We start from the raw sequence: 20,564 nt of genomic DNA, 5'->3' as shown, positions 1-20,564 counted from the left end.
CCCCCTGGCACACCCTGGCTTTCTGTGGCACACCCAATGAGCCGAGTCTGGCTACGCTACTGTGGCCTACGTGTGAGCGGCTCCACACAGAGTAGGTGAGGGCCTACGTGTGAGCGGCTCCAGACAAATGGGTGAGGGCCTATATGTGAGCGGCTGCAGACAGAGTGGGCGAGGGCCTACGTGTGAGTGGCTCCAGACGGAGTGGGCGAGGGCCTACGTGTGGGCGGCTCCAGACGGAGTGGGCGAGGGCCTACGTGTGAGCCGCTCCAGACAGAGTAGGTGAGGGCCTACGTGTGAGCGGCTCCAGACGGAGTGGGCGAGGGCCTACGTGTGGGCCGCTCCAGACAGAGTAGGTGAGGGCCTACGTGTGAGCGGCTCCAGACAGAGTAGGTGAGGGCCTACGTGTGAGAGGCTCCAGACAGAGTACCGTAAATTCCGGACTATAAGCCGCGGCTTTTTTCCCGTTTTTTGGCCTTTTTTGCCCCCTGCGGCTTATATAACGGTGCGTCTTATCTATGGATTTTTTCCAAAAAAAAAAAAAAATCTCTCTTTTTTAGCACTCTTTCTAACTATAAATCCACTTCTGTTTTAATTTCCTCTCTTGCCCTCTTTTAACAACATAACATAACATAACACAACACAGGTAAGCAGAAAGAAAAAGACGAAGCAATCACGCCATGAATGAGGAAATGACTCACCTGCTGGAGGCTGGAGATACACCGCTTGGGCTAAACTTTTACTCCGTGAAACACTATCGATTAAGTCCGACATCGCTCAGAGGTTTTGAGCAGCTTGAAAACAAGTTTGAAAACGTGCAGAAGTCCATCCACTCACTCACTAAAGAAACTAAGGCAACCGTGAACAGAGTTTATAATGCGGAAAAGCGCATCCGCGCACTGGAGGACAAAAACAACACAGTGAGTCCGAAAATGGATAAAATGCAAAATCGAAACCCTGCACACGCAGGTTGATGACTTAATCAGCAGGAGTAAAAGAAATAACATTCGCCTGATCAATGTAAAAGAGGGAGCTGAGATTGGTGACATGGACGCTTTCGTGGCAAAATCCTGTGTTACATCCTGGACCTGAAGGAAGGCGAGAAACCACCAGAGGTGGACAGGGCACACCGGGCGCCTCGGCCACGTCCAGACCCCGGCCTGCCACCGAGGGCCATCTTCATCTGCCTACTCCGCTGGCCCGACCGTCAACTCATCCTCCAGGCTGCGGGGAAGAAGCCCCTCACCTGGGAGGGTACGCGCTTTTTCGTCCGGCAGGACCTCTCCGCGTTGGTGCAACAGAAACGCGCAACATACAACAGCATCATCGAGTCAATGGATATCGCTTTGGCGTACTGTACCCAGCGAGACTCGTCATAACCATTGATGGACAGCGGCGGAACAAGAGCTCAAAGTGAAACTGCCGAATATCTTTTGAGTTGGACTGGTCAATAGTACTGTGAGTAACTAAAATAAAAAAATAAAAAACGGAATTCTCTCTTCTTTAGCACTCTTTCTAACTATAAATCCACTTCTGTTTTAATTTCCTCTCTTGCCCTCTTTTCACCACACCGCGGACACTGTGTGCACTGTAAAAAAAACAAAAAATACCACAATGTGTGATTTTGTCTGGGATTAGTGACCTGACTTTTGTTTTGTTGAAATGTTAATAAATGGGAGCTTCCCCAAACAGCCATCTCTTTCCCGACAATCCCCTCTGTGCACGAAGCCTTACATATGGTAATTAAACATCAAAACACCCGTGGCTTATAGACCGGTGCGGCTTATAGAAGAAAAAAATAGTCACCTTTGAAGGTGCGGCTTATAGACCGGTGCGTCTTATAGTCCGGAATTTACGGTAGGTGAGGGCCTACATGTGAGCGGCTCCAGACAGAGTGGGCGAGGGCCTACATGTGGGCGTCTCCAGACAGAGTGGGCGAGGGGCTACGTGTGAGCGGCTCCAGACAGAGTGGGCGAGGACCTACATGTGAGCGGCTCCAGACAGAGGACGAGGGCCTATATGTGAGCGGCTCCAGACAGAGTGGGCAAGGGCCTACGAGGGCCTACGTGTGAGCGGCTCCAGACAGAGTGGGCGAGGGCCTATATGTGAGCAGCTCCAGACAGAGTGGGCGAGGGCCTACGTGTGAGCCGCTCCAGACAGAGTAGGTGAGGGCCTACGTGTGAGCGGCTCCACACAGAGTAGGTGAGGGCCTACGTGTGAGCGGCCCTAGACAAGTGGGTGAGGGCCTACGTGTGAGCCGCTCCAGACAGAGTAGGTGAAGGCCTACGTGTGAGCGGCTCCAGACAGAGTAGGTGAGGGCCTACGTGTGAGCCGCTCCAGACAGAGTAGGTGAGGGCCTACGTGTGAGCGGCTCCAGACAAGTGGGTGAGGGCCTATATGTGAGCGGCTCCAGACAGAGTAGGTGAGGGCCTACGTGTGAGAGGCTCCAGACAGAGTAGGTGAGGGCCTACGTGTGAGCGGCTCCAGACAGAGTAGGTGAGGGCCTACGTGTGAGAGGCTCCAGACAGAGTAGGTGAGGGCCTACATGTGAGCGGCTCCAGACAGAGTGGGCGAGGGCCTACATGTGGGCGTCTCCAGACAGAGTGGGCGAGGGGCTACGTGTGAGCGGCTCCAGACAGAGTGGGCGAGGACCTACATGTGAGCGGCTCCAGACAGAGGACGAGGGCCTATATGTGAGCGGCTCCAGACAGAGTGGGCAAGGGCCTACGAGGGCCTACGTGTGAGCGGCTCCAGACAGAGTGGGCGAGGGCCTATATGTGAGCAGCTCCAGACAGAGTGGGCGAGGGCCTACGTGTGAGCCGCTCCAGACAGAGTAGGTGAGGGCCTACGTGTGAGCGGCTCCACACAGAGTAGGTGAGGGCCTACGTGTGAGCGGCTCCAGACAAGTGGGTGAGGGCCTACGTGTGAGCCGCTCCAGACAGAGTAGGTGAAGGCCTACGTGTGAGCGGCTCCAGACAGAGTAGGTGAGGGCCTACGTGTGAGCCGCTCCAGACAGAGTAGGTGAGGGCCTACGTGTGAGCGGGTCCAGACAAGTGGGTGAGGGCCTATATGTGAGCGGCTCCAGACAGAGTAGGTGAGGGCCTACATGTGAGCGGCTCCAGACAGAGTGGGCGTCTCCAGACAGAGTGGGCGAGGGCCTATATGTGAGCGGCTCCAGACAGAGTACGAGGGCCTATATGTGAGCGGCTCCAGACAGAGTGGGCAAGGGCCTACGAGGGCCTACGTGTGAGCGGCTCCAGACAGAGTGGGCGAGGGCCTACGTGTGAGCGGCTCCAGACTGAGGACGAGCGCCTATATGTGAGCGGCTCCAGACAGAGTGGGCAACGGCCTATATGTGAGCAGCTCCAGACAGAGTGGGTGAGGGCCTACATGTGAGCGGCTCCAGACAGAGTAGGTGAGGGCCTACATGAGAGCGGCTCCAGACAGAGTGGGCGAGGGCCTACATGTGGGCGGCTCCAGACAGAGTAGGTGAGGGCCTACGTGTGAGCGGCTCCAGACAGAGTGGGCGAGGGCCTACATGTGAGCCGCTCCAGACAGAGTAGGTGAGGGCCTACGTGTGAGCGGCTCCAGACAGAGTAGGTGAGGGCCTACGTGTGAGCGGCTCCAGACAGAGTAGGTGAGGGCCTACGTGTGAGCGGCTCCAGACTGAGGACGAGCGCCTATATGTGAGCAGCTCCAGACAGAGTGGGTGAGGGCCTACATGTGAGCGGCTCCAGACAGAGTAGGTGAGGGCCTACGTGAGAGCGGCTCCAGACAGAGTGGGCGAGGGCCTACATGTGGGCGGCTCCAGACAGAGTGGGCGAGGGCCTACGTGTGAGCCGCTCCAGACAGAGTAGGTGAGGGCCTACGTGTGAGCGGCTCCAGATAGAGTGGGCGAGGGCCTACGTGTGAGCCGCTCCAGACAGAGTAGGTGAGGGCCTACGTGTGAGTGGCTCCAGACGGAGTGGGCGAGGGCCTACGTGTGAGCCGCTCTAGACAGAGTTGGTGAGGGCCTACGTGTGAGCGGCTCCAGACAGAGTAGGTGAGAGCCTACGTGTGAGCGGCTCCAGACAGAGTGGGCAAGGGCCTACGTGTGGGCGGCTCCAGGGCGTTGCAGGAGGCTTACTGGCGGGTTAAAAGCATATCACTGCATCACATGTCTATGTAACCCGTTGATCCAGGCATCCAACAAATGTTTACATGTTCTGCTGCAGCTCTTTCAGGAAATCTTGAACAATGAAAAAGCACTTAGGCTACAACGAGAATACTTTTTGAGATCTGAGGCTATTCATAAAACATTTGGCGCTGTAGGACGGCCAGGCCTAATGCTGCTGGAGAACACACTGACATTTTGTAAAGGGCCACAGTGAAGTGTGTGTGTGTGTGTGTGTGGGGGGGGGGGGGGGGGGGGTGGCAAAATAAATGAAACTGGAATCATCCCCCTTTCTTATTTCATAGGTAATAACAGCGGATGTTTTAATAATATATTTGATTGCCGGACTGGAAATGTCCCCGATTTTCATTTGAGAAATATGGTCACCTTACTCTAGCGTTTGTTTCAAATATTGTCGACTCTTTCCTTCCACACTCTTTGATGATAGCATCCTCATCCTTCTTCTTCTTTTTCTTCTTTTTCGTAAGAACTTGCTTGCTTGCTTCTTCACCAACAGTAGTGAGGAGTTCAGCTTTGTCCGACCTGGGCCCTTCCTCTTTCTTGCTTTTTCTTTTTTCTTTCTTTCTTTTTTTAATAGGCACTTCTACAATGCCACTTGAAAATTGAAATTTTAATATTTGAATCTTCAGAACATCAAACTCCATCAACAGAAAACCCAAGGAAAAATACATCACAATACTGGACTGGAAACACTGTTTGATAGACAAGTGATTTCTGGAAAGTGCAGTGCAAAAACCCATACAATTTACAATTTAATAATTATATTTGAGTCTGGTTATATAACCGATTTAGGTATTCCAATTTCCCTGTAAACCCACTCATATTCTATGCTATCTGGATGCAGTCTTTGTCATTCCACACCTTCAGTAGAAACCACTGGTAGAAACCAGCAGGCCGGGGGCATCTTCCCTCTGGAACAAGTTCCCCAGTGTCAGGCAATCAGTTCTCTCTCTTTTTCTGACAAACCTGTTTGTCACAGGCACCTGACTTGTCATTTCTTTATCCCCCACCATCCTAAAGACTATACACGGCCTCCAGTAACTAAACAAATTATGAGCAAAGTCCCAGGTCAGAGGTATCAATAGTTCAGTGATGGTGGTGATAAAACAGGAGAATAAAGTCTCTGCAGTTCCATTACCAGTCCACAAGGGGTCACTAGTGTATCTGTCCGGTTTTGGGGGCAACCACCTCAATGACACACATCTCCTCTCCCATTACCAGTTTGTTATGAGGCTGTTATTTCTTCTCATGCTAATTTTGTATATTAGAGAGATGATGGATTTGGTGGATTCAGATTATGAGAAATCACACACAAATGCACATGCATATATAGCCTAACTGCAACAGCTGAATGACCAAGTGATATTCTACCTCCTACATTTGATCCGGTAAGATTTGTAATAAGTGATTTAAAGGCAGATGTGATGAAAGGAAGGAAGCTAGTGTGTGTGTTTAGAAAGAAAAGCCAGGTTCTGATATCAATCATTGGCCTAGTTTTCACTGCTGCCGAGTAAAAACTTATTTCAGTGCAACGGTTGTGGAACAATTGATTTTTAAACTCTTTTAAAATTCTATTTTAATCCTAGATGTCGCAAACAAGTCTATGTCAAAGGAACAATACTCTGAAAGTGTTGAATTAATCTTGAGTATATGAAGTACTTTCCATATTATTTTCCATAATGCTACAACCTTATGTCAGTTTCACAACAGTTGCAAACAGAACAGTGAAAACTCAGCCATTGAGTAGACCACTTCACATGCTTTATTTCAGCATCAAAAATAATTAAAAACATCTTGATTTATTATACATGTACAAAATAAGTACAGAATCTTTCCTTTAAACCATGAAAGTCGGTCTGCTTCAATTGAACTTTTTTACTCTTTTCTTTCTTTTTTTAAGAAACCCTTCGCGGAAAAGAAATCAACAAACAACAAAAACAAAGGGGTGGGAGATGTGTGTTGTTTTGGTGAAGAGAAGTTATCCACAGGGGCATACAGACATAAGGATCAACACTGAACACATGGGCAGGGGAATGGTATTTAACCAGAGTCACTTTCTTTTATCTACAAAGACATGATTGCATGTTTTACATCTGCAGTGATCACCTTTCAAAGGACTTCTGTCATCAAAGCAACACTGAAGAAGAAAACAATTGCACTGCATAGACAACAAGACAATAAGTCAATTTACTAGCACCAAAGGTTCTGCAGCAACATTACAGTATGATATTGACAGCTTCCCAATCAAACACCAATAACTGGACCTCATTGAATTGATATTAGCACCTTTGACTTTTGTTGATTTCCCCAATAGACTTGTTGTGTAAAATATACCCTTGTGTTTAACAAAAACTGGGGTGACTTCTTGTATGAGGTAGCCATCAAGGTATCAAAATTAAGGTGAGTCTTGCTCTATTACGGGCCATTTCTTTCTGAGCCACATTCAGGTGTTTTTGATGAATTTAGAACAAGGAGACACTTCACACTTTTTACAATTTATTTAACACCAGAAAATGGTACATATCATTTGTTGTTTTCAATGTCCTTCCGCAGTGGTAAAAAGTCACCTGTTTCATTGTGTGTGTGGATCTCTTTTCTTTTCTTTTTCTCAAACTCCAGGGGGAAATTTTACACAAGTATATATTATTTTCTTGTTGCCAGTGGAAACAAAAGATTCTTTTAAAGTGTCCTTGTTGTTGGTTTCGGTTGAAGTAGCAGTCCCAACAAAGTGCTTCTCATGACTGGAAAAACACAAGCACCGTCTTCAGTAGAGTGGTTTTAAGTGGACCAATGGCAGCCGAATGAGTTTTGATTGCATAGAAAAGGATTTAGAGATGACTGCTAGAAAAAAACAACAATTTCATGTCCATATTTCTTTCCTTTTTACAAGAAGCAAACTGGGCCAACTTCAACGCCAAATTCCTGATCAGGTGCACCAACATCCATAGGAGCAATGTCAATGATGGGCAGGCGGGATGTTTTTGATGTCTTGTAGTCGATGACTGTCTTGCCCCATGAGCCAGTGTGTGACTATGGAGGGAAAGAAACGAGAGCAAACATCAGAAACCATTGACGATTTGCTCAAGTAATCAAGTGGAATTTTCTATTGCACTACTTCTACCTATTCCCTTTTCACATACTTGCCAAGTTACAATCTAGAGTGCAATAAGGATCTGCAATTCTGCTGCTTCTCTAAAAGGCAAGGCTGGGTGATTTATCAAGTCGAATTTAATGTATAAGGGAAAGAGAGGCAGACAGACAGACAGACAGAGAGGTCGCTCACCGTGCAGCCGTCTTCGCTGACGCTGTATGTGAAGCGGCTGTTGCCCTCAGCTCTGATCTCAATGTCGTTGGAGCCCTGGAGCAGCAGGGCCTTCTTCAGGTTGCCGGTGGCGGAGTCCATGTAGGCGATGCTGTTCTTGCAGTGGTATGTGACGTTCTGAGAGGCCTGGTTGGACATCAGGCGCATGAAGGTCATCTGGATGTTGACGTCCTCAGGGTCGGCTCCATCGCTGCCATACTGGAACTGCAGGGTGGGACAGAGAGAGGTATGGGTTTTTAGAATTCGTATGCTGCTATCTTTATCTTCTGGTCCATGGATTGGTGCGAGTTCTAATGTTGATTTTAGTTAATGAAACCAAAAGGTTCTGTCTCTGCGTTCTCACCTGGGATCCACCGGTCATGGACTCGCTGAACCAGACGTGCTTCTTCTCTCTGATGTTCTTGCTGAGGTACCAGTTCTTCATGGGGATGGTGGTCTCAGAGGGGTAGACGCAAGTCTCGCCAGTCTCCATGTTGCAGTGAACCTTGATGGCATCCAGAGAGGAGCCCTGGTTGGGGTCGACCCAGTAAGTACCTGTGCAAATGCAGGAAGATAATACACAGTTAAGAGTTTGAAACGGAGCTCATCCTCAGATTACAGCTGATTTCTTCCAGGGGCTCGATCAGTACATTGATCAGTACATTAATTGGCAGTGTGCTGCACTCACCGCTCTTCCACTCGGGGTGACACATCCTCAGGTCACGGCACATGCGGGCGGGGTTCTTCAGGGTACCCTCGGGGCTGCGGATGTTCTCGATCTTCTGAGTCAGGGTCTTGAGGGTGGTGTCGACCTCCATGTCACGATCACGCATCATGTTGGGGTCATCGGCGCGGTAGTGTCCGTGTCCGCTACGGAAGGGATCTGGGGCCTTCTCCTGAATAGGCTGGCTGACGAAGTCGAATCCGCTGCCGGGAGGTCCAGGGGGGCCGGGGGGTCCGGGAGTTCCAGGAGGACCCTGATTGGAGATGGCAGGGGTTTATGTATTGCACTAGTTTCAGAGTGTGTGGGGGGGGGGTGCCATGTCTAAATGGCTGGGTATCTGGGTATGCCTGTTTGTGACAAAAAATACATCCTAGTGCAACTTACAGCAGGTCCCATCTCTCCATTGCGACCACGAGGTCCAGGGGGTCCCAGGGGTCCAGGCAGACCGTTCATGCCATCCTTACCAAGGGCACCAGTAGATCCAGCGGGTCCCTATGGAACAAAAGCCACATGATCACTTATTAAGAGAAAACACCAATTTGCCATTTTATAGTGCTGCTTATCTGTCCAACCTCATGTATAATATTGCTGCTTTTTGGGATATTATGTTCACTCTGTCATGATTGATTTGATCATTATTTTCCATGAGCCAACGTTTTTTTTTTTTACTACTGGTAATGTGACTTGATTGTAAAAGCAGTTGTACTTACTCTGGGTCCAGCAGGTCCGGAAGCACCAGCAGGTCCTTGCTCTCCATGGTTTCCCTAGAAGCAGATGAAGATGAAAATAACATCACAGGTTCAGAAAAGAGAATGGATGGATAGCCTGCCCTATGAAGTCAAAACTAGCCTGAGTCACCTGTATCACCTGTACTTGAATTAAGAGACTATAGTCGTGTTTCCATTACCATCAGAAATGCGCAAAATCTAAATATCGCAATAGAAATTGGGTAATGGAAACACGTAAATTTCGCAAAACGTTTTTGCGCTCTCATGAGGTGGTTTTTCAGACGTGTCGATATAGCAGTTTATCGCAAAAGTGTAATGGAAACAGTTTTTTCGCATTAGCATGTCATGTGACCCATTCTGCTTTGGAAAAGCAGCGAAAAATGAGGAAGAAACGGTTCGATAAGCCGTGGCAAAACCTCCGCAGCAATGGAAAACTTTGAAGCAACGCTAGCAGAAAGACGAGTGTTATGCAAAATATATATAAAATAGATAATGTTTAATGGCAGAAATCGGTCCATGGTGACAGGCTGCCTGTGTGCGCGCATTTGGCACAGCGCGAGGGGATGAAAAGCAAGCACACACCGGTGCGGTGCGTGCTCCTGACTGAAGTGAATACAGTGACTGTGAGTAATACATTACACACGTTTCAGGTGCAGTGTTATAATTATAGCTACACAACATTGTGATTATTGACCAAATCAGCCTTTTCCCCCCTCCATCTCTAAATCGGACCAGTTGTAGGCTATTAGGCTATTAGGCTTTTTTCCTCTGCCTGTCGCGCTCACTGCATTCACCGCAGCCAGCAACATTTTGCGACTCATTTTATTTTGAATTGATAATCAGGCTCGTTTATATGCGTTGTAACTTCATGTTGTGATTTGCATTGACCATTGGTTGGATTTGAGCATGCAGGGGACGGGATATGGGGCAGATCCACTGTGGCAGACAGCTGCTGGTAGGCTAATGGGAATTGCGTTCAGGTGTGCGCTCCGTCAGACGGTACCAAACTCAACTTCAATGGAAACGCCTACAAGTCGCAATTGTACATTGTCGAAGTTGTAGAAATATCGCAATTATTTTGCGAAAAACTGTAATGGAAACACAACTTATGTTACAGCAGTGGTTCCCAACCTTTTTTGTCTTATGTACCCCTTGAGCTGTTTTTCCATGACAATAGTACCCCTCACTCATGCGTGTTGATGATTACATACAAGTAAATCTATACAAAATATGTTTCACTGAACTGCCGGTGTTTGGGCTTTTTAGTTGTTGTTTTTTGGCATTATCAGTTGCGGCACACACATCACATTTTAACAATGGGCTTATGAAATGACTTGGAATATATATATATTTATTTATCATTTTGGAGGTAAATTGTATTCTCCAATCATTCCAAGTACCCCCTGCAAGCTGCTCAAGTACCCCTAGGGGTACACGTACCCCTGGTTGGGAATCACTGTGTTACAGCATACTATAAACCTTTTGTAGTAATCAAAATTTGAGGTCTGCATAATCTGAGTTCATGCATTAGACATGAATGCAGGATAGAAACAAACAGCAGCTAGCAATTAAATAGTTCCACATTTCAGAAGTGGCTGGGAAGTTTACCAGCCACTTTTATATATAACCAGCCATGGTTTAGAGGTCCTATTAAATATCTAAACATCTAGTTGGACAACAAAACAATGAAAGTTGTGGCTAAAGGGGAATGAGGGAAAAGGTTACTCACAGAAGGTCCGGGGAGACCCTGCATGCCAGTGAATCCTCTGTGTCCCTTGTGGCCTCTGTCGCCAGCCTCTCCAGTCTCTCCCTTGTCACCACGAGCACCAGCAGGGCCCTGAGAGAAAGCAGCAGAGGGCCCACATGTCATCCCAGGGTCGTGTACGTGTACGTATGAATTATGTTTCTGCATGTTCAGGCTTTGTGTGAAGTAGTGCCTAACGTACAGCACCACCACGAGCTCCAGCGGGACCACTAGGACCAGCGGCACCAGCGGCACCCTAAAGGAAAGAGAAAGTGAGAAAAGTCTTTATGTGTGGATCACAGTGATATTCATTGGTGAATGTTGCTTAAATGTTTTTAAATGCCTTGTCATACAACATGAGGATCTGCAGAGTTGCTTATACAAAGTAAGTTACATTTTCTTTACTGGATCAAGGTCTTAGTGAAGGCCACTTACACCCTCTCCACGGTCACCGGACTTGCCAGAGGGGCCAACAGCTCCGGGGGCACCAGGTGCACCAGGGGCGCCGTGGGCACCAGCAGGACCACTCTCACCACGGTTTCCCTACAGGAGCAGCCAGACGGGGAATGAGTGAGAGGCGTCGTGTCAAGTCAACAACAACAAAGATAATGCTAGGCAGCTAATCGCTAACAGTGGTGCTGTTTCTATAGAGAAGCTATTTTGGTCAATGCCGTTTTTCACTGTTTACTGAGACTCAAACATAACAGGAGGTTGAATGGTGAGAAAGTATTCAGGATTTAATAATGATAATAAAAATTAATTCTAGAGGAAGTCTAGCTTACCTTGGGGCCAGAAGGTCCATCGCGACCAGCAGCACCATCGTGACCACCAGATCCCTGTAGAATAGAGAACCATGCCGGTCAATCATCACAGTGTTCAATGGCTAGCAACAAGCTTACTAAATGTGTGTGTGTGCGTGCGTGCAGTACACAAATACACACAGTCTATTGTAGAGTCTCTACTACAGTGTGTTAGCTAGTAGATGTTGTGAAACTCTGAGACTGAGACTTGGCGATGAAAGTGATTCTGCTTGTCATTCAGTACACAGCATACTGAGGCCTCTCACCTCACGACCAGCCTCTCCGGGAGCACCAGACAGTCCGGGGGGTCCCATGGGTCCGGGGGGTCCACGCTCACCAAAGGTTCCAGAGGGTCCCTGCTTTCCGGGCTCACCCTGAGTACACAAAACAAGAGAGTTTGGTTCTCTGGCTGCAGATGGAAGCTCTGACAGGAACTAGAGCAGGGGTATCAAACATAGGCCGGGGGCCAGAACCGGCCCACCAAAGGTTCCAATCCGGGCCACAGGATAATTTTGCAGTGTGAAAATTGCACTGAGAAGTCCTTCAATCCAACTTTTCAAGCTCAGGATTTGACACCTAAATTGATCATACCATGTTTCATATTACAATGATATGTAGCCATATTTTCTGTATACATCACTAAATGGTGAACTATTTTCATTACCGTAATATAGAGAAGAATTACACAGTTGTCGTCAATTGTAATGCACAGTTACAGACAGTAGATTTTATATGATAGGCCTATGGTAGCTGAGATAACCGTATGTTAAATAACCGGTGTTCTTAAAATGTACCTGGAAATGTACCTAAGAAACTGGAAATTTTGGTGTTATTTGTAGGTTATTATGCATTGATTTTCTTTGTCTGGCCCACTTGAGACCAAATTGGGTCCAATGTGACCCATGAACTAAAATTAGTTTGACACCCCTGAACTAGAGCTTTACAAATCATTTACTTTCATCTTGTCATCTCTGTTAGCCTAGCAGTTTTAGTATTGTCCCATTCATTGTAAAGCTTGTGTGTGGAACCTGGCTGGTACAAGTTGATTTGGAACAAGTCAATTCTTTCTCGACCAGTATCAGCGAGACAAATACCTGGGAATTTGGATGGACAAAAACCTACATTTTAAATACCACATTGATTGTCTCGCTAATAAATTTAAATTCACGCTGGGCTTTCTACACAGGCTAAAGTTGATCCCCTGTATCACCCAGCCCTGAGGTATATCACTAAATCTAGCTTCAGGATCCATCACTGTACCTTATACAGCATGGTAGGATGGTCATCTCTCACTTTACGCAGGCTACATCACTGGTACATTTTAGTTTTTAAGATTATTTCAGGAAAATGACCTACTTAAGCAAGAAGTTTTCATTTTTTATAAACAGTCATAATCTCAGATCACACAGGTGGCTTCAGTTTAAAGTGCTTTCTATCAGAACAGAGTTTGGCAAAGCAAGCCTATTCAACTAGTACTATGGTCCTTGGTCCTGGAATGACCTGCAGGCCATTCTCAAACTTGAGTCCCTCATTTATTTAAATTATTTTAAACATAGATGAATGGATGTGGTCACTGTTAGCTGCACTTGCTTCACCACAAACCCACAACTACATTTTACTGACTTGTTTTTGCATATTATGTATTTGTAGCTGTTTAGTGATTTGATGTTGTCTTGTCATGTATTTTGTATACATAGATATTTTTTGTACCTATTGTAAAAATGTGTGCTCAGGCAACTACTCATAACTGCCACCTACTGTATATAGTCAGAATTAGTCTCCAGGGAATGGTAGGATGCACTCCAGCCATGGTGTTACTAGCACTGAGGGAATACTTACACCGGGTCCGGCGGTACCAGGGAAACCACGCTCTCCACGCTGTCCGGGCAGACCTACAATACCACGCTGTCCAGCAATACCCTGAGGTCCAGAGATACCAGAGGAACCCTGCAGAGAGAGAGGACACAGCCAGCAGTTAGCCACTGCACTGCAGACATACAAAACACTCTAGCATATTCTAGGTGATCACATGCCTTGAGAGAAAGGGACATTTAAGGGGGTAACCAGCTGCTCAACTATCATCTCCTGGGTACATCTATCATGGAATTTGAGGGGATACTCACAAGGGGTCCATCAGAGCCAGGAGATCCCTTCTCTCCACTAGGTCCTGGGGCTCCAGCAGCACCAGCCTCACCAGGGCGACCAGCAACACCAGTCTCACCACGACCTCCCTTCTGTCCCTCTTTGCCAGCGGGTCCAAGGGGTCCGGGGGGTCCACCAGCTCCCTGTAAACACCCAGACTCAACTCAACCCGAGGTAGATAATGGAGACTTTCATGTCATCTATGTTTGGTGATTGTTGTTTAGGAATGGGCTCACAGGTGAATCATAAAGAAATGCTAGTCATTGGGACATTGGGAAACTCACAGAAGGGCCGGGGGGTCCAACTCTGCCAGCGGGTCCAGGGAATCCAGTAGCACCCTACATACACACACAAATAGAATGAGAGGAGTCCATCTCTACTTCAAAATTAACATGCAATAGCATCAGTGTGGAGTGTAGCCTTGAAGTTGATGTGATACTTACAGGAGATCCAGCACCACCACGAGCACCTTTGGGTCCAGAAGCACCAGAAGGTCCCTGTTGACACAAACAGTTATAAGTTAGACAGGCAATACAATTAGGGAAAAACAAATTGGGATGACAGACTGTGATGTAGTGACAGCAGGTGGTTGGCTATCTTACGTGACTGCTTACCATGACTGTACCGTGTCAGTGGGAATTAAGGTGAAATGTGGGCTTGGGCCACCAGTTACAGTGGTTTGAGTTGCATGGAGGGCAAACTTACCTGAGGTCCAGAAGCTCCGACAGGTCCAGAAGGTCCAGGGGCACCAGCATCTCCCTTGGGTCCGCTGTCACCAGACTCTCCCTTGGCACCAACCTGACCATCAAGACCCTGTGGTGGGACGATACAAGGCAAGAAACAGTTCAAGACATGCTGTCTTCTTAGATGTTTTTCATCATTTAAAGCATTTGAATCTACAGAAAAATGACAGTGTTGGATTGAAATATAATGGCGAGGTTCTTACAGGAGGCCCAGCGAATCCAGCGGGTCCGGAGGGGCCAGACTCTCCACGCTCACCCTGTTGGATTATGAGAAAAGGAGCATTAGAGATGAACAACAAACATGTTTCATCCATAGAGTACAGTACTACATCATTGTGTTTTACAGTACATTATATGTGTATCTTGGGTTTGTTTTCTAGTGTTGTCTGGATTGTTTGTTTGCAGATGAACTTACAGGGGCACCACGAGGACCGGTGGGTCCGGTAGTTCCAACAGCGCCGCCCTCTCCCTGGAAACACACACACGGGTGAATTAGCAATAGCAACCCATCTGGTCAGTCATGACCATGGCCAGTGGCCTTGTTTACACAGGGTTCTTCTTACACAACCTTATGAAATATAATCTGCATGTCAAAACAAGCAATTAGAGCAGGGGTTCCCAACCTGTTTTGCTTGTGATCCCACATTGACGTCACAAGAATCTAGGGACCCCAAACTCAGACCGCAAGTAAGATTGTAATTGCTCACGTGACATCACTGGTGACACCACTGTTTACATCACTCACTGATGATATGACAATTGCTCGAATGACATCGGTGATGACATCAATTCTGACTTTAATCTCAGAATTATGACTTTATTATCTTCTGGGATTACTGTAAAGCATTGACTGTATATATATTCTGGACGGACTGAGCGTGACATCACCCATTAGTTTTTGATACTGCAAAATGAAGCCTTAAAGCTCTTGCTTCCGGGTAATGTTTGATTGGATGGATGGATTTTCCTGGAGCATTCTGGGAAATCTTCAAATCTGGAGCCCGAATAACCGGGGTGTGTCACGTGAGTCAGGTCTCTGTGAGCCTCCTACAGTCAAACACCAAAGAAGAAGAAAATACTCCAGCCCAGCCTATTTGCCACTGTTAAGCCTCCACAAAGTAAATCCGATTTCGAAATAACGCATATTTCCCCATTATGAGGTCAGTGACCTCATAATGGGGATCTATATTGTTACATGTGTCTACTAACAAGATTAAAACATCATAAAGATAATGAACGCTGTTTCTGATAGTTTGCTAAATTACTACTTGCTAATCTGCTAGCGAGCTATCTGTCGAGCTCAGTGTTGCCAGATGGCAAATGTTGAATTATCGTACCAGAGGGTCAAAATTATCGTTTTTGGAGTGAAATTATCGTATGCCCCCTCCCCAGCGCGGCGCGCCTATGTCGGGGGGGCTGCGGTTGATCACAGGCTACTTTTTGGACTTGGCATGATTTTTCAACACTGTGATCTCAGCCTGCGTTGCAACAACAACAAAACACCCTGCACGTATTGGCTGCAAATATGTTGTTTGAAGAGATGATTGTATAAACAGAGTGATAGACGTAGGATTCGTCTAAGTGTCACAAAATGATGAAATTATCGTACATTTGGGGGATTTTGGGATTATTGATCGTACAGAGGTCGAAATTATCGTACAAATACGATAATTATCGTACATCTGGCAACGCTGGTCGAGCTTCTTCTGCAGCTCTCCGGCAGACTAGATGCCTTGCGGCACATTGCTGCCTCTACCGGTCGGAAGTATTACTGTTCTTATTTATCCAATGTATTTATCGTTATTTCACTTGAAATGGCGCCATAATTTAGAAAACGGAGACCATGAGAGCATGAAAAATTATTTAAATTGTTTTTCCAGACCATAGCCTAAACTCATTTGGAAAGTGTTTATTTAAGGCATAGATCGAGAGAAGTCGGGTCATTTTTCCATAGAGAACAATGTTGAATAATTTCCTTTTGGACCGTAACGTGCGCCTTTCCCCCCCGGCCATTTGACAGAATGCAATTTCTGCACTGGCTTCATAGATTCAACCCAAGATATGGCCACTGCTGTGACTAATCTCAAAGTAATAATATTGCTGAGTACTACATTATATTACTGCCCAACACTGGATATAATCATACAATTGTTTCCTGTATCAAGAAGAGCACTTTTTTATGAACCCCTAGTTTATGTCAATGCGATTTAGCCTTGGAATAAACCTAAGAGTATATGTGAATAAAGACAGAGTTGACCATAATCATGATAAAAGGAAGAGAAAACATCAGAGAGATCATGAAAGCGAATCAATTCGATGTTTAAAGGTTTAAAACCAACTTGTGTCTGATCTCACCTTCTCACCCTGACCACCAGGAGGTCCGGGGGGTCCAATAGCACCAGTCATACCACGATTACCGTCCTTGCCTCCGGCACCATCATTACCCTTGGCTCCACCATCACCCTGGGAAGAAAGGGAAGTTCACACACTGTTCATTTACTTCCTATAAGTAATGCTAGCTTTGTTGATATGAATTTAAAATATACTATCCTTAATTACAAGAGCCACACCCAAACAGATTATGAAATTATAATTGGGAGAATAATTATAGGACATATACTGTAGGACATCTTGACTTGTATACTTTCTTCTGAGCTGCTCTTTTATTGGGGAGTAACTTGAGTCAAATTTAAAGGAAGAGAAAATCTCAATAAAACATGTCAGTACACTTTCCACCTCTGGCATTTCTTCTGAGCAATTACCTTTCATCTCAATAACCTTCATCGCACCTTTTTTCTGTGGTCTCTTTTTCTGTCTCGCAAAGTCTGCAAATTTGAAAGGTGTCTGATTTGAGGATATCTGTTCACTCTCTAGTCTGATCGCAACTTGAAATGATGTGCTCAGCTACAAGCCAGTGTCATTTTGTGTCATGTACTGCATGCCACAAATTGTTGCTGATTGTGAAATAATCTAAAAATGCTGCTGATTGTGCAATAATATAATGACTAACATAATCTTTAATTAATTGCAAAACTTGATATGCACACTTCTTGTCTCAGAGATTACCCTGGAAGTCTAAACAGACTAAATTACGGTCAAGTCTAATCACAATCAACACCTCAATGAAATATCTGAACTCTATCATGTGACATATCAGGTGGTATATCCAGGTGAGATGGACACCAATGGATCAAAATGTACATTTGAATCTTCTCGTGTTTCATACTGAACCCAACCCCTCAGCCGGAGGCACATGTCTCTGCTGCTGTGGGGGGCATGTCTCTGAGACTTGTCTGACAGGTGGGATACTCACTCTCTCTCCCTTGACTCCAGGCAGACCGCCAGCACCGCGCTCACCGGGCATTCCCTGCATACCAGGGGGTCCCTGACCACCGGGGGCACCACCAACACCAGCCTCTCCCTGCACACAAAGAAAGAAAGAAAAAGGCATTATTCTCAATTCATACTAGCCATTTCATGTGAACAATCCACTATCTCTGGACAACAATGTCTATACAGTGTATCTTGTGTATAGTGTATAACTGTTTACTGTGTGTTTAGAACTCATTTGTATCCAAGTCAACACTGATGATTTTTTTTTATTGTATTTTATCTATTCATCTTGATCACCCCCCCTTTCCCCCCAATTGCACTTGTCCTTCATACCCTTAATCCGGCTTCCCACCCGCAGACATGGCCAATTGTGCCTGTATGGATGCCTGACCAAGCCAGATGTAACATGGGGCTTGAACCTACGATCCTTGTCTTGTAGGAGGCAGGGAACCTACCGCTGCCCTAACACTGATGATTCGAGGTCAATAGTTTTTTCATGTTGATCATGGTCAGCTACAGGCATGTGAGTGGATGGATATAGGAGAGGCAGATAGGCTATACCTTAGCACCGTCGTTACCACCAGGCCCGGTTGAACCACGGGGTCCAGTTGGGCCAGCGCCGCCATTGGCACCACGCTCACCGGGGAAACCTCTGTCACCCTGGAGGAGAGAAGGGACGTATGAGCCATGACCATCAGATGAACAGACGGAGGAGTGGTGTTTAACGCGGATGCCCAAAATGGTGGAATCTGCAGCACAGGTAGATAGCAGATACTTACTCTGGGTCCAGATGGGCCGTGGGGGCCAACCTCGCCCGGGACACCCTGATGGAGAGAGAATGGGGGGTTATCATGAAGCAGGTTTACTGTGTCAACATGCAGGATGTGCTTTGACTAGTGTGCACTTTGACATCTAGCATGACTGCCATGTCTGAACAAGCAGCTGAATGTTTTAACTGAATGGCTTATTACAGTAAATATCCACATCTGAATTAATTGCATGTGAAGGCCCATTTTATAAGCAGTAACACATTTTGGATATGAAACTATTTTTACAAAACATGTGGACACTTACCTGCTCACCAGGTTTGCCAGTCTCACCAGTAGCACCTTGGGGTCCAGGGAGACCCTGCAGAAATAATAGGGGAAGCAATGTTTGGGTTATGAAGTGGAATGGTGACAGTCTAGAGCTCAGAAACACTGTATCAAGCGAGTAAAAGACCAGGCTCAGGTTGCTCTGAAACATACCTGGAATCCGGGAGAACCAGCAGGTCCCCCTTCTCCCTTCTCTCCAGCAGGTCCCTAGAGAGGAAGGAGCAAACGACATTATCAGAAACCTGGGAACAGATGCTGTAATTTGCTCAAGTGATGTTGAGATAATGCTGAGAAGATACATACACCAGGGCCAGAAGGTCCAGGAGCACCAACGTCACCGTCTTTGCCAGGGGCGCCCTAGAAAGAGACACATTCTATTACAGACCCAGTCACATTCTGGCATTTTAATTTTAATATATCTAATATATCTTACGGTGGAACAGTTGGATGATAAGCCAGTACTTACCAGAGGGCCAGCAGCACCACCGGGACCTCTCTCTCCGGCCTTGCCAGCCTCACCCTATAGGAAAAAGAACCAAGTCCACACTTAGATCTGGAGAACAGAGGATGCTGCATCACTCTTCCCTTTGTCTGAATTGGTATGTCAGTGCTATAATCACTGCTAGCATAACATAATGCTAACGAAAGCAGGGGAGTGGGAGGTTGGGACTGTTTACTCACACCAACTCCCTTGGGTCCGGGGAATCCCATAACTCCAGGTTGTCCTCTGGCTCCGGCGGGGCCATTAGCTCCGGGGCGGCCATCTTGTCCAGCAAGACCCTAAAGAGGATTGGAAGACAGAGGATGAACATGTACTCTCCTATTGTGAAGAAACACGTCGCTTACGTGTACAATACCTATTTTTATTTTATGAAACTATGAGCAGCTCTACTCAGTCAGGACTTACAGAAGGTCCAGCTTTGCCATCAGGGCCGGGGCTTCCAGGGCTACCAGTCATACCCTATGGAGAGAAGAGTATATATATATATATGAAGCAATAAGTGTGTATAGCCTACAGACCAACAACACGTGAAAGTCATAGTAAGTGTATTTAACATTATTTAACAGTGCTGCATGCCTCTACATTTCAGTTACATTCAAGAGAGTTTCTGTGATATTCCAAATCTCACCTTGGATCCGGGCATTCCAGGCTCACCAGGGCGTCCACCCTCACCGGTGGCTCCCTGAGGTCCCACTGGTCCATTGCCACCACGCTCACCGGGTGCTCCCTGTCACACAGGGGGAGGAAAGTCAGGTGAGATGGCCGCAAGCCATAACACTGAGTTCAGAGTGTTTAAACTGTGTAGAGTAGAACCTCAGTGAAAAGTCAGGTGAGATAGCTGCTAGCCATAACACTGAGCTCAGAGTGTTTCAACTGTGTAGAGTAGAACCTCAGTGAAAAGTCAGGTGAGATAGCTGCTAGCCATAACACTGAGCTGAGTGTTTAAACTGTGTAGAGTAGAACCTCAGAGAAAAGTCAGGTGAGATAGCTGCTAGCCATAACACTGAGCTCAGAGTGTTTCAACTGTGTAGAGTAGAACCTCAGTGAAAAGTCAGGTGAGATAGCTGCTAGCCATAACACTGAGCTGAGTGTTTAAACTGTGTAGAGTAGAACCTCAGAGAAAAGTCAGGTGAGATAGTCGCTAGCCATAACACTGAGCTCAGAGTGTTTAAACTGTAGAGTAGAACCTCAGTGATGTCTTTACCACTGAGCTCAGAGTGTTTCAACTGTGTAGAGTAGAACCTCTGTGATGTCTTTACCACTGAGCTCAGAGTGTTTCAAC

General features: G+C 46.6%; 1 protein-coding gene across 1 annotated transcript in view; it reads right to left on the bottom strand.

Annotated features, from left to right (window-relative positions):
• Positions 1 to 5,910: 5,910 nt before the first annotated feature.
• Positions 5,911 to 20,564, bottom strand: part of col1a1b (collagen, type I, alpha 1b) — a 28,348-nt gene continuing 13,694 nt past the window's right edge. The window contains exons 23-51 of the mRNA XM_083635094.1: positions 19,911 to 20,009; positions 19,688 to 19,741; positions 19,462 to 19,560; positions 19,247 to 19,300; positions 19,084 to 19,137; positions 18,934 to 18,987; positions 18,761 to 18,814; positions 18,466 to 18,510; positions 18,248 to 18,346; positions 17,667 to 17,774; positions 16,709 to 16,816; positions 14,769 to 14,822; positions 14,557 to 14,610; positions 14,316 to 14,423; positions 14,054 to 14,107; positions 13,895 to 13,948; positions 13,592 to 13,753; positions 13,308 to 13,415; positions 11,735 to 11,842; positions 11,451 to 11,504; positions 11,104 to 11,211; positions 10,871 to 10,924; positions 10,654 to 10,761; positions 8,907 to 8,960; positions 8,581 to 8,688; positions 8,161 to 8,449; positions 7,837 to 8,027; positions 7,455 to 7,697; positions 5,911 to 7,201 (exon numbers count right to left, since the gene is read on the bottom strand). Of these exons, the coding sequence (XP_083491220.1) occupies positions 7,055 to 7,201; positions 7,455 to 7,697; positions 7,837 to 8,027; positions 8,161 to 8,449; positions 8,581 to 8,688; positions 8,907 to 8,960; positions 10,654 to 10,761; positions 10,871 to 10,924; positions 11,104 to 11,211; positions 11,451 to 11,504; positions 11,735 to 11,842; positions 13,308 to 13,415; positions 13,592 to 13,753; positions 13,895 to 13,948; positions 14,054 to 14,107; positions 14,316 to 14,423; positions 14,557 to 14,610; positions 14,769 to 14,822; positions 16,709 to 16,816; positions 17,667 to 17,774; positions 18,248 to 18,346; positions 18,466 to 18,510; positions 18,761 to 18,814; positions 18,934 to 18,987; positions 19,084 to 19,137; positions 19,247 to 19,300; positions 19,462 to 19,560; positions 19,688 to 19,741; positions 19,911 to 20,009 (2,886 nt within the window). The 3' untranslated portion in view covers positions 5,911 to 7,054. The remainder of the gene's footprint in view (positions 7,202 to 7,454; positions 7,698 to 7,836; positions 8,028 to 8,160; positions 8,450 to 8,580; positions 8,689 to 8,906; positions 8,961 to 10,653; positions 10,762 to 10,870; positions 10,925 to 11,103; positions 11,212 to 11,450; positions 11,505 to 11,734; positions 11,843 to 13,307; positions 13,416 to 13,591; positions 13,754 to 13,894; positions 13,949 to 14,053; positions 14,108 to 14,315; positions 14,424 to 14,556; positions 14,611 to 14,768; positions 14,823 to 16,708; positions 16,817 to 17,666; positions 17,775 to 18,247; positions 18,347 to 18,465; positions 18,511 to 18,760; positions 18,815 to 18,933; positions 18,988 to 19,083; positions 19,138 to 19,246; positions 19,301 to 19,461; positions 19,561 to 19,687; positions 19,742 to 19,910; positions 20,010 to 20,564) is intronic.

Source organism: Poromitra crassiceps (genome assembly GCF_964638095.1).
Source record: "Poromitra crassiceps genome assembly, chromosome: 4".
NCBI classification, from domain to species: Eukaryota; Metazoa; Chordata; class Actinopteri; order Beryciformes; family Melamphaidae; genus Poromitra; species Poromitra crassiceps.
This window is presented reverse-complemented; position numbering and strand designations above follow the sequence as displayed.